Source organism: Crocodylus porosus, unplaced genomic scaffold (assembly GCF_001723895.1).
Source record: "Crocodylus porosus isolate Cpor-Errol unplaced genomic scaffold, CroPor_comp1, whole genome shotgun sequence".
Taxonomy (NCBI): Eukaryota; Metazoa; Chordata; order Crocodylia; family Crocodylidae; genus Crocodylus; species Crocodylus porosus.
In genome coordinates, this window is record NW_017728918.1 from 44690491 (window position 1) to 44704725 (window position 14235).

The 14235-nt window shown below is 38.9% G+C and overlaps 1 protein-coding gene across 1 annotated transcript in view; it reads left to right on the forward strand.

Moving 5' to 3' along the window:
• HCRTR2 (hypocretin receptor 2) overlaps positions 1-14235 on the forward strand; it is a 59908-nt gene that overhangs the window by 34737 nt on the left and 10936 nt on the right. Inside the window, exon 4 of the mRNA XM_019537547.1 lies at positions 6547-6662. Within this exon, the coding sequence (XP_019393092.1) occupies positions 6547-6662 (116 nt within the window). The remainder of the gene's footprint in view (positions 1-6546; positions 6663-14235) is intronic.

The following is a 14235-nucleotide window of genomic DNA, read 5'->3' on the forward strand; positions in this document are numbered from 1 at the left end:
GAACACCTTCAAGAGTAAATTGGATGCTTATCTTGCTGGGATCCTATGACCCCAGCTGACTTCCTGCCCTTTGGGCAGGGGGCTTGTAGCATTTCCTCTGGCCACCATGAGATCTCAGTGTACAACTATGCTGGGAATAGAGCACTTGTTTGGGGAGTTGTGAGTCATTCCTATACAATGACCAGTCCAGCAAAATTGATGCTTGAAGATCACAGACTTAATGCTGGTAACACTGGCTTCAGCAAGGGTTCTGGCATTTGTGTGGTAAACTTCCCATTTGATGTGGAGCATTTTCTGAAGGCATCATTGCTGATACATCTCCAGACTCTTGAGATAATGATAGTAGCTCACCCACATTTCACATCTGTAGAGGGGATGAGGACTGTATTGTAGTCTTGGATCTTGATGTCTTTCTAGAGATTGCAATCAATAAAAACACACCAATTTCCCAAAAGAAGTGTTTATGTGCCGGATCCTGTTCTGGACCTCCTCATCAATGTTCTCTTTCTGACAGAAATGGTTACCAAGATATGGGAAGTTCTCAACTACCTCTAGGGTCTTTTGCTCAATGATATGTTAAGGAGGAGAGGTCATGTTCATGGCCTGGAGCAGATGGATAGAGCACTTTAGTCTTGTCAATGTTGAGAGAGAGGCCCAAATTTTGGTAGGATTCTGCAAAGAGATTCAGCATGGTCTGGAGGTTTCCTTCACTGTATGGAAAGTTGGTGCAGTTGTCAGCATATTAAAGCTCAAGGATGGTCATTTTGAATACTTTCGTCTTCGAGCAAAAGAGTCCCAGATTGAAAAGCCTTCCATTCTTTCAGTATTCAGTGTCAATTCCAGAAGGGAGGAGGTCCTTAAGAACAAACAGGATGATGGTAAAAAAGTAGATAACAGAATTGGGGTGATGATACTTATTTGCTTGAACCTCGTTTGGATGTGAAATGGATCTGTCTCTGGTCTGCTACAAAGAAAGGTTGCGGTCATCTGGTCATGGAGAAGCTTCAGGACCTTAATATATTTTTCAGGACATCCAAACCCAGTCAGTACTTTCCACAAGGCTTTATGATTGATAAAGTCAAAGGCCACAGTAAGGTCAATGAAGGACATATACCGGTCCTGATGTTGTTCCCAACAATTTTCTTGTTCCTGGTGGGCAACAAAGATCATGTCAATTGTGCTGTGGAATGGTCTGAAACCACACAGATTCTGAAAAGACTTCATCAACAAGAGGTAGACAACAATTCAGAAGGATATGTATGAGGATTTTCCTTTCTGTCAAAAGGAGGGTGATACCTCAATAGTTTCTGCACACAGACTTATCCCCTTTTGTGAAGAAAGTTATGAAGTAAACATTCCTCAGGTCCCCAGGAATCTTGTTGTACCAGATTCAAAGAACAAATCTGTAGTCTCCTCACCATAAGCCTTAAAGTTTTCAGTAGGTATACCATCTGGTCCAGTAGCCTTGTTTTTCTTGATTTCCTTGATGGCATGACAGATTTCTTCTAGGACATGGGGTCTGATGAGGGATATCCTTTTGCGGTACTGAGAGAAAAATTCAGATCCATCGCAGTTGACTCACAGTTCAGGAGTGCCTCAAAATGCTCAAACTGCTATTTCCATCTAGCTTGGAAGGATTTGTTGTCTTTGATGAGTGTTGAGCCATCTTCCAATCACTGTGGAAAGTTGGATGGCTTTTGTTGCCTGGAAAAAACTATGAATGTTACGTTTGTTGGCATATTGCTAAATCTCCTTGGCTTTATCTTGCTACCATTGGTTTTTTTTTATTTCCTGAATCCTCCTTTGAGCTTCAGCTTTGAGGAGCTTTTGAGATGAGATGTCTTCTTTTGAGATGAGGTGCTACATCTTATCAGTACTTTGTATGATGACATTTATACCTTCTTGTCACTATTTTCCAGATATGTTCTAGAAAAAAAAAGATAGCCATTGATAGTATGAAGTAATGCTTACCTTTTGCCTATGTCCTAGGATCACATTTGCCTTTTTCTAGTCACTAGCCTTTTCACAATTACTATCCATTTCATTTGTAATTTCTAGTTGATGATCTCCCAGCTTATAAAGAAATTCTTAATGTTAGTACTATAACTAGTCCTGCCCATACTGTCAGATCAGTGTGCGACGTCCCTAGTATTTGGACAGGCCTGCCTAAAAGCTTCCTCAGTCTCTATTGTGTCTCCAAATTTCTGCCTGTCACAACTTGATCTTAATTTAGAATCCTTACATTTGGAGGCTGCAGACAGAAAAGGTATCCTCTTCCAGGTACCCCAGTTCAGTTTGCAGTTCTCCAAACTTCTGCCTTGATCTTCCCAGAGAGAGTTGTCCCTCTCAGGACCCTCTCCCAATTCAAGCCTTTAGGGCAATAATCATAACCTCCTGCCTCCCCCATAGTCATTCCCATGCCGCACAGGTGATATCGAACACCTGTGTTTTGCCCCTCTATACTGTCTCGTCTGTCACAGCCTCCAAACACTTGTCGGGGTTTTAGCCATCCCCTGGCTTACATCCTCTTGCTCTACCTGGACTCTTTCCACCACTGCACCCAAGCCCAGCTTTATGGACTCTAGTCCTACTCAGTCTATGGCCTTTCTCTGGCCTATACCTGGTCCTAGTAGGACACTACACCTTGCTGTGCTTACTGCGCACCTTACTGTGACCTGTGCATCAGTAACTCAGGTTCATAGCACCTGAGTCACTGAAATCTCTGATGCCTGCAGAACAAAAGATCTCGTGTCTCTGCATGACTCAAATCCCCACTCATCCTTCCAGGGAAGCCCTTCACTTCCTTTTCCCTCTACTCAGTTTCTAGCTTTAAGTATTGCACAGGGCCCTGGCTCCCTGACATGGGTCTTCCCTCTCTACTCCCATGGTTCCCTCCTACTTCCCTCTCTACTATGTTCCTTTCTCTCCCTTCCCCTTCAGTGAAGTAAAAGAGTTAGGCTTCTCTGTTGCAAGTACCTAAATGCATAGTTTGTACTTTTTTACACTGCTGTTACTCCAATATGTGGGAGCATCCAGGCATTGCACATTCTACCAATCCTTCCCTGTTCTGATAAAGCACCCTCATTTTGTTTTATCAGAAATTTCACTATTACATTTCTATTTTTTGTCCCACAGTTAATAATGAAAAGCTATTTTTTCCAATGCAGCATGATATAAAACACTTTGTTTAAGTCAGGAAAAATAATACTTACTCCATCTTGAAATGTTACCCAAAAAAACACATTCAGTTACTCTAGCATGATATATGGTTAATCTAACTTTGTTACTCTCATACTGTATTTATTCTATTTTCTTTCTACTGCCATTTCTTGAATTATTCTTTTTTTCAATAGCTAAAGCTTTCTATAAGCTTCCTAACTGAGGCCAATAGGAATAGGCAGTCTCAATAAGAATAGATGTAGTTGTTCAGATAACTTTTCCCTGTTCTTAAATAATACATTCACTATCTATTCATGCCATTAACTTGAACAGGTTATTTAAAAGTTTATAATTTAACATGTTACTTCTTTTAGAGTTCTGAAGTTATCCCTACCTACTCACATGAAAGCATAAAGTTATTCTCTTTCTCCTTTCTGCCCTCCTGTCTTTGCCCTCATATGTTCAAAACCGAGGCAAAATATTCACTTGTAATTGTGACATATCTAAATTTTCTTGAACTTCTCATATTCTCACTGACGAGCATCTCTATTTCTTTTGTTCTTGTTCTTTTTCATTTGTATGACTGAAAGACCTTTACTATTTTTTTAAAATATTTTAATTAGGACTTTGCAAGGCCTAGCTTAACTCTTCTTTTGGAAATTCTTACTTTGTCCCTATACCTCCAGGATATACTCTCAGCCATAGATTTCTTTGCTGGTAAGTGCTCTAATAATGATAAGTGGCTTTCAGTGTATTCTTTCTGTCAATTTTGAATTGGTTATTTAACAAGGCAAGTCTAGAACCCTTCCTGCAAGTTTTTCTATTTGCATGCAATGCAAATAATTTTTTACCTGAAGTCCAATCTTTCTCAATGTTTAGATGTCTTAGCTCTTCAGTCCATTTGATCTCACTAGCAAGTTTCCTTACAGACTTACTTTTGTTTATCCTTCCATATAATTTAAACTAAATTCATAATAGTTTAAACTACGTGCACAATAATATTACCCCTTGATAGTTCCATGACTATTTGGTGAGTACCATGTGCAAGTGAAACTATACCCTGCTTTCTACAGTATTACTTATCACAGAGGTAAAGTTGTTATGATCTTCACAGACATCAAAATCATAATTTACTTCCATTATCAGAGACCACCACAGATGAGCATGATTCTTTTCTGTTCTGAAGCCGATTGAATGGCCTGTCTAAGATGAGAACTTTTTCTCCTCTGCTTCTCATATGTAGAAATGACTGAAGGATAGGTGTTGTGTAATAGGTAATTTAAAAGTCACCATAAATGTATAAAAGCACTGATTGATGTTCCCCCTCAGCACCAATCTGACCATGGAGCCTGGGATTAATTCATCTGAAAAATGAACAGCATCCTTGACCAGTCCCTCCTTCTGTCTACTGAAGTGATTACTAAGCCACTTGAAAGCTTTACTTTATCTTGAAAAACTAAACAGATTCAGCTTCCTAAGCAAAAGTTCTGCAAAGTACACTGTCCTGGGTGAAGGAAGGGCTAAGGTTTCTTTTGATGTTTAGCTACCTGCACTTTTCAGGTGGCAGAATTTCAAAGAAGAAAGCTGGCTTCTTCCCCTAGCCTGGCCCATCAGCTCTTTGTAGATAGCTGGGCTGCACTCATGTTTCCATTGGATTTAGAGTGCTAAATTGGAAGCCATAAACTCCAGGTGGCTCTTTGAATGCATACTGCCTTTATACCTGAAAGGAGCCCTGCTGCCTGCATAGCATTAATGAGGCAGGTGACAGCTTCTTATGAGCAAGAGGAATCTATTCTCATCTGTACCACTGACCTCTTGTAATCTCAGTAAGTCATGTAACTTTCTTTTCAACAGCTGTAGAATGTGAATAACAGTGCTTCCCTAGTTTAGAGCATAAGACTTGCCATTAACTGGTTAAGACCACAGATCTTGCCCAGTCTCCTGTGTCACACAGTGGCAAAAGTATTGGAAAGATCCACTCACTGAAGTGTACAACACACTTTGGGATCAGAAATTTCCTGATTTTAGAGTGCTTAATTTAAAAAATTCAGGTTTTTGCATGAATTACACTAGCTCATTTTAATGATTCCATTGTATACTTCTGTGGTCGCCAGCATTTGCAGTACAGCCCCCCTGCTGTATGTGCGTGTATATATATGTGTGTGTGTGTGTGTGTGTGTGTGTGTGTGTGTGTGTGGCTGTATATATGTGTGCATATATATCTAGAGAGAGAGATACACACACACACATACATACATATATATATACACACACTCATCTATACATCTATATATATATATGGATATATGGATGTATAGATGAGTGTGTGTATATATGTATATGTGTTTGCACATATATGCATATAAGCATGTCTGTCTCTACCTACTAGCCATCCATCTTATGTGTCATTAATGTAATATTGCCATAATATTTGAATATCTCAAATCTTTATTTATCTTTGCATCAGCCCTTGAGGTAGTTCAATTCTATTTTACCTATTTACAGATGGATAAGTTTAACAAAGGTACACTAGAATGTCATGCTAATGTAGCATTGCTGCTTCTAATATCTAAATTAGCTGAGGTGTCTCTAAACAGATTGCACATATTCTGGGCTGGAATGGTGTTGCAATCATCATAATTCAGAGAATATGTAAAAAACCAAGATTCTGAGGCTACTTCTAATGACTTCTCTTTGAATGGGCTGTCTTCATTTTCATAGTGGGTTAAATGCAAACCACTGTTTTGTCTGGTATTTGACTTGGTCTATACTTAAGCTTGTTTTTCTCAGACCTGAGGAGGGACACTTTGTGCCTAAAAGCTTGTCTTTCTCCCAACTATACACTTAGTCCAATAAAAGATATTACAAAGGGGAAAAAAAAACATTTTGCTTCTTTGCCATGTTGACATGCACAAACGAGACAAGCTCAGGGTCACAGAGCAGTAACTAAGAACAGGTATCTCACATGGTAACATCATAACCATAGAACTTTCCTTTCTCTTTATGGAGTGTGTTACATTACAACATACAATGTAGATAGGATTTGAAAAATCAGTTGTCAGCTACTAAAAGAAGGTACTATCGTCTTCCTAATGGAACTCTTCACTAATTAAAAAAAATATAGTAAAGAATGTGCTCTCAACCCAGGAGGGCAATATGCTACCTTGAAGTGTAGAAGCAAGTCAAAATACTTTACAAGAAAATGTCTCATTCTTATTCAAGAACCAGCTTCAACCATCAGATTTATGTGTGTTTACCCATTTTAACTAATGAGTATTGCATATATATGTACCCGCAAGTACCATTTGCTTCAAAATAATTTTTTAACAGGATACATAGATCTATATTTATATATGCATAATTTTTCTATTTTATTTTTTCTTCCAGCTGAGGTCTACCCAAAAATGTACCACACATGTTTCTTTCTGGTGACATACATGGCACCACTCTGTCTTATGGTGTTGGCCTATTTGCAAATATTTCGAAAACTATGGTGCCGCCAAGTAAGTTATTTATACTGATTCACATTTAGGTTTATTGGTTATGTTCATGTCTATTTAAGAATAAAAGATTTTCTCCAAAAATTCCATAACACCACTTAGGTCCTGAGGAGTGCACCCAGTGTTATGATTAGCCTTACTGGCAGTCTAGAAGATTTGGATGCCTACTATTTCAGAAAGGAAGGCAATTACAGTGAATGATGAAATATTTTGTACATGTCTGGGAAACTCTTCAAAAGAAGAAACAAACCCAGTGAGAAAAGGATCCCTGATTTTCCTAAATGGCACTTCCTTACATAATGGTGGTTGATTTTACATAGATTTTCACAGATTCACAGAGGTTTAGGGCTGAAAGAGACCTCATGAGATCATCGGATCTAGCTCCCCTGCTTTGGGCAGGAAAGACTGCTGGGGTCAAATAACCCCGGCAAGGTGTGGATCTAGTCTGCTTTTGAAGAACTCCAGGGTAGGTGCCTGCTCCAACCCCACTAGGAGTCTATTTCAGTTGGTCACATGAACTGTGAAGAAGTTTTTCCTTATATCCAGTCTGAAACTTTCTTCTAGGAAATTATGACCATTTCTCCTGGTTTTCCACTGGGGCGCTTTGGTGAATAGTTGTTCACCTAGCCCCTGATGCTCTCCCCTGATATATTTGTCAGCTGCCACCAAATACCCGCAAAGTCTTCTCTTTTCCAGGCTGACAGTCCCACATCTGTCAGCCTTTCCTTGTAGCGTGCTCTTCAGGCCTCTAATCATGCAAGTGGCTCTTCTCGGGACTCTCTCAAGCTTTTCTACATCCTTTTTGAGGTGTGGCACCTAGAACTAGATGAAGTACTCCAGCTGTGGCCTCACCAATGCCAAGTAGAGTGGAAGAATAACTTCCTTAGTTTTGTTTGAGATGCATCAGTTGATGCATACCAGTGTATTGTTTGTTCTGGTAGCTGTAGCATCACACTGGTGGCTCATATTCATTTTATGGTCGATTATTATCCCCAGGTCCCTTTTGAATGTGAGGCTAGCTAGGGTTGCACCAATGGCCCTGTAAGTTTGCTGAGGATTTTTCATCCCCAGATGAAGCACTTCTCAGTGTTGAACAGCATCTGGTTCTGGTTTGCCCTTCTAACTAATCTGTCTAGGACTATCTGAACCATCAGCCTACTTTGATGCGTGGCTGCACTCTGGGGGGACCCCACTGGCTACCTTCCACAAGGTCAACACAGATCCATTTATTAGAACTGTCTGGATCCAGCCCCATATCCAGTTTGCCACCCATCTGACTGTTGAATTGTTGATCTCATCGTCCCCTAGTTTTACTCTGAGAGCTTCATGGAACACCAAGTAAAAGGCCAACCTAAAATCCAAGTAAATGGCATTGGCATTATCTCCCTTATCCAGGTGGTGAGTAACCTGGTCATAGATGGAGATGATGTTAGTCAGACATGACCTACCTATGACAAAACCATGCTGGCTGTCATTCAGAATTTTGCCTCCTACTGGCTTATCATATATGGACTCCTTGAGAAATTTTTCGAGGATTTTTCCTGGGATTGAGGCCAGGCTGATCAGCCTGTAGTTCCCTGGATCCTCTCTCATCCTCTTCCTGAAGATGGGGACAACACTGGCCCTTTTCCAGTCTTCTGGGACCTCTCCTGAGTGCCACGAATTCTCAAAGAGATTCACCAGCAGTCCTGTGATGACTTCGGCTAATTCATTCAGCGTTCTCGGATGGAGTTCATTCAGTCCTGATGAATTATAGACATCCAGCCTCTCTAGCTGTTCTTTCACCAGCTCTACATTGATTGTTGGTAGGTGATCACCCCTACTGTGACTATTCTGTGTCATATTTGCATTTGTCAGGCTATCACTCTTGGACTGGTGGAATACAGATGTGAAGCACTCATTCAGGAGTTCAGTTTTCTCCTTGGTGTCAGTGATCAGATGTGTAGATGCATTGAGCAGTGGTCCCACAGTTCCACTGGTTTTCCTTCTGTTATCTAACCTGAATTTGGTCACCACCTTTGCTTTTCTAATCTGCCTCCAACAGGTGTGGACTAATCTTACGTAGTTCTCCTTGGGACCTAATCCTATAATATCATTGGTAAGCCTCCCTTTTCAGAAGATCTGCAATTTTCCTATTGAGCAAAGACAGGCTACCAGCCCCAGTGCCAACTTTTTTGCTTACAGGTAAGGATAACTTCTGTGCACCAAAGACTGTGTCCTTGAGGAACAACCACTCTTCATCCACACTCTTTCCCTGAGGTCCATGATCCTGTAGGGCATTATTCACTAAAGCTTTTAGCTTACTGAAGTCAGCTTTTTTTAATGTCAAGAATTTGTACCTGACTGACAGATTTCCCAGTCCTGTGACGGACAGTGAAAGTGATAGTGTCATGGTCACTGTTGCCTAGGTTACCCTCTGTCATCAGATCACTCTCCAGGTCATCCCTCTTGGCCAAAACTAAATCTAGAAGTGCATTTCCTCTGGTCAACCCATATACTTCCTGGGACAGGTGGAGTTCGTCAATACAAGGCAGGAGTCTATGCAACTGGTCAGATCTGGCTGAGGGCTCTTCCCAGGAGATGTCTGGGTAGTTAAGGTCTGCATGATGACCATATCCCATGCTCTTGCAGCCTCTTCCAGTTCACTGGAGAAGTCCAGATCTAGCACCTCATCTTGATTCAGAAGTCTATAATATATGCCTACAGTTGGGTCCCTTTCACTGTGTCCCCACCATAACTTGACACAGAGGATCTCAAGTTGTCTTTCCTCAATTGCAGCTTCCAAGGAGGTGTATTACTCCTTTACATATACAGCTAGACCTCCACCCTTTTCCTCTATGCAATCCCTCCTATGCAGGGTGTGGCCCTCTATAGCTACAATCCAATCATGGGTAGAGTCCCACCAGGTCTCTGTTATCCCTATGATATCATAGCTCCTGCTGGAAAGGAGGAGGGCCAGTTCCTCCTGTTTTTTCCCCATGCTCCTGGCATTTGTGTACAGGCATTTGAGCCCTCCGCTGGAGGACCTCCATTTCCTGTCACATTGAGGAAGCTCCACTGCCTCAGCTCATGCTGTAGTGCCCTTCCTGTTGTTTCCTGTTGTAATGGTTATTTGTTTGTTAGACCCTTGGCTTGCTCTGCTTGTTGCTTCCGCCCTCCCCCATCCCCTGGTGATGTCAGTTTAAAGCCCTGTCCAGGCGGTCTGCCATCCTGACCAAGAAAAGAACCTTTCTCTTCAGCATGAGGTAGATACCATCCCTTCCCAGAAGAAGTCTGTCTGTGAAGTGCATGCTGTGGTCAAGGAAGCCAAAACCCTCTCAATAGCACCATCACCAGAGCATTCAGTTCACCTCTTCAGTACATTTTTCATAGCTGCTGGAGTATAGATGTGTGGAAAAGTTTTTTCCTCCTTTCTTACAAACTCAAAAAGAACCTATTCAACTTAAATATCTGTCAAATGCCTCTTTGACATTTTTTTGTTACATTCATCTGTGATAATGAGCCCCTGTGTGACCAAAGGCTGGTTTAGAAATCAACAATTCAAAATTCAGAAATGTGAAATCAGATTTTTCATACACATGGCCGTTTTGTCAAACGTTTTATTGAAATGATAAGCAAAATGAAGAACAGAGAAACAACCAGTCAGACAACCCCCCCCCCCGAAATTAAGTAAGCAAAAATGGTATACAGTATTTCAAAAAAAATTTTTGCCATTTTCATGCTGCACAAATTAGCAAGCTGCTTGATCATCACTTCAGTGCCTGAGCAGGTTGAGCAGATTAGCAATTGCTTGTACTTCACACCGTTTCTGTATTGCTGTGCTCTGGACTTAGTCAACCCATATGTGGCACTTCCTTGCTACCCACTAAAGGACCAGTAAAGTGGTAAATGTCATGTGAAGTGAGAGATTCCACTTTTATAATTTCCAGGCAGCTCTTACAAGGCATCATACTCAATATAGCCTTGAGTAATTTCTATCCTGTCATTACTTCTGATGACATCTGAAATTGAATGTCCTGCCAAGAATATAATACTTTATGTGATGTGTGCTATATATAGCTCTATCTAATATTTTATGGATTTCATTCATAGACTTAAAAAATCCAAATACATGCAGAACAAAGCAAAACATCATGAAAATATTTTTGCCAGGATATGTATCTCCTGTAAAATTTGCTGACCTACAAAACCAAAATATACTATAAGGCATATGGCTTTAGGGAGTTGTGATGTCATCAGTCCATTAATCAAAGCAATATTATCCTAGATTTAAGTGTTACAAAATTAAAACAAATGTAAACCTGCCCTAGTTGCTTTAAAACTGTATTAGTTGCAGTTTTAGATCCTTGCATATATAATATTACTTATTCAAGATTTTAAGTTCATGTGTTTTGGTATGAACATTTAAAACCAGAGTGAATCATATGGACTGCACCTAAACCATAAAAATAAATGTTAACTGGCTGGATATTTTTTTTAATTATGTCAGTCTAAAACAGTTTTAAGATCTTTTGCATTATCCACACTGACAACTAATGTTAGGATGATACTAATATGAAAACCCTAGAAATTAGCTTCTACAATAAAAAAGTTACAATTACTAATGTTTGATTATCTCCAGTAAAGAATTACACATGCCTCTTTTCCTAGCGTAGATTCAGACAAGGCACATAAAGTGTCATACTAAGGAAAATTAGTAACATATCTTATTAGGAAACATGAATTGATTTGCAGAAAACATTAAGCATCTTTCAAAATGAAGTAGGTGTTATTTAGTGTAAATTAAATGCATGTTTTTTAATTTATTCTTTGATAATAACCACAGTTAAAGAGCTATGCTGTTTGTCAGAATGTCAGTTAATACACTAATACTACTGCACTGTACAAATGATCTTTCCAGATGCATACAAAAATACAATGTGCTAATGAAGACAGCTGCAAGCCTTGACAAGAAACCAGTTGAAATTATTTCTGTTTTCAAATGAGGGTATCAACAAAGTGAATCTTCAAAAATTACCTGGTGTAAAAATCTTGGACCACCTTTACTCTCAGGCAACTCTGGAAGTTTTCAATCATATCTTTCAATCAGGCATTTTTGGTACGGATTTACAAATTCAGAATTAAAGTCTTTATGAAAGAAAGGGCAATAATGTCAAAGTAATTTATTTTGATTACAAGTGAAGAGGGAGATATTCAATTCAAAAGAATATTTTCCCCATACATTTTAAAAAGGAGATTAAAAAGGGTATCTAAGCAGTTTCTCTATGATGAACATGCTGACACACATTCCACTTACCAGAAAGTTAGATAGACTTATATTGATTAAACCTTATGTTCTTTTACACTAAGATACATTTCTTTCCATTAGTTTAGTTTAATGAGAATTCGATCCATCATTTTTTGTTTTTAAAATGTTTTCAGTTTTTTAAACAAATATTATTATACTTTGAAGGGTTTCCTGCTGTTATAGAGGCATCTTTAAAAAATGACTTAAAGTTGGGGGTTAAAAAATGGGTATTCTACAATTTCAGTACTAATTATGTTCATTCTAAATGTTACTGTGAAACTACTGAGGATGTTTAGTTAGCTTGTTAGCATTCTATAAATCATACCCGTTAAACTTAGACTATAATACATTTTTATTATAACATCTAGAAAATTAATTTGTTCTTTGTGTATGCATGTGGTTATTAATGCATTAACTAATAATTAAGGCATATGTAAATCAAGTTAAATGCCCCTCAAGCTCTAGTATATTTAACAGCCCTGTAGGATTTATGTATTTTTGGTTTTTGCCTAGAATATTTTATTATATTATTTGCTTATTGGCTTAAAATGGAAAATGCTTCTTATTCTTTGAGTGTCCCCAAAGTATATATAACTCAGGAATGGGGTTCTATAGATAAATTCTATGGGAGTTTCTGTTGAGTACGTAAAGATTCAATAGGTAGTTTAAGGCAACTGCACATTGTGTATATTCTGCTGCAATCTATATCTGTGATTCCAGCCAGAGGCTGTTTGAATAGTAGATAAAACTTCTCTAATCACAGCATCATCAATCATGTCTCAAGTTTCATTAGAAATGAGCTGTTCCAAGTCTTGAGACAAGATCTACTTCTTTCAATCTAAATGGGAGTAGCTACAAAAAAACGGGTGCAAAAATTTTGGTGAAAAATGAAATGTTCACACCATAAAGAGGAAAAAACAATTTCTAGTGTGTGTGTTCGGGTTCCACCTCCACCCTCTTCATTTTCTTAATGTAATACCACAGCAGTGAAATGGAAGAGTCATCTTATAAGAGGAAATTCCATTATTAAAGTAGAATAAGTCCTTTGCAATAAGATACATCTCAGATATGAAAATTATGCTACTGTTGATTTTAGCCCAAAATCTGGGCGTAATGTTACAGCTCAAATTTTATTTGCTTTGTGTTTATAAAAACATCAATAATAGAGTAAATCTTAAAATATACCTCTGTTATATGCACCCCCAGTACAGTGATATATTGTTTGCTGGGAGGTTATAGTTACTAATATCAAGGCCAGTGGAGGAAAAATGGAAAAGTCAAGTGCCTACCTAGAGAAGTGAAGGACTGGGGGGGTGGGGAAGAAGACAGCATTAGAACTCCAACAAGAGGAAAAAGTTAGAATAAAAATGGAGTTCTCACTAGACAACCAGAAGGAGGTGCATGTGCTTCAGGTTGGATATTCAACTCAAAAGGATCACATGCAACCTAGAAATTGGAAGCTTTGTAAGAACCCACTAAAATGAGAAGGTAAACAAAAGTTTCTGTTGCTATTGTCATTTCCTTCATTTTTAATTTAATGCTTATTTTGAGTCCATCTCATTGATTTTAAAATGCTTGAGAGGGGGTTGCAACATATGTAGAGAAATTCCAGATGTCCAACTTCAGTTAATTTTCAGCAATGAGACAGATTCAAGGAAATTAATTTATTTCCAACCCTAACCACTCTCAGAAAGGTAGAAACATTTTCTCCCATCTGGCTTCTGATGTGTTGCTTACATGTGAGGGCAGATAAGCGTAACCCCCAAAAGGATCTTCTAAGGAGACACAAATGAGCACCTCTTTCCCCAGTGGTTCTTTTTCCATCTATTGTAACATCTTTAACTGTATAACCTATTCCTTCATTCTGTGCCTTACTCCTTAATTAGAATATTGTCTTTTCACCCTTTAGCTGCATTCTCTAGCACTAACCTGATTTTTTTCATGAGAAAATAGTCCACAGGCACTCCTTTAGAAATGGCTGTGTTTAATAAGTTTCAAAGAGCATAGCGGACCAGCATTAATCCATTTAGCCATGACTATCTTTACATAAATGTTTTGAATTCACTTCCCTGCATTCTGAAACACAGGCATAGGCTGGAAATAAAAATTCAGTTTCTCCTGGGAGAGCTGCTGCTCTTCCAAGAGAAATCACACACATACAGGTGTTTAGAATTTTTCTCCAAGAATAAAAATGGTTTCTCCAGGAGAGAAACAACCTGGGAACAATCAGGATTAAATAATTCCCTGGAAAGTTTCTTCTGAGAGAATGAATGTCTGTACATGTTCTCG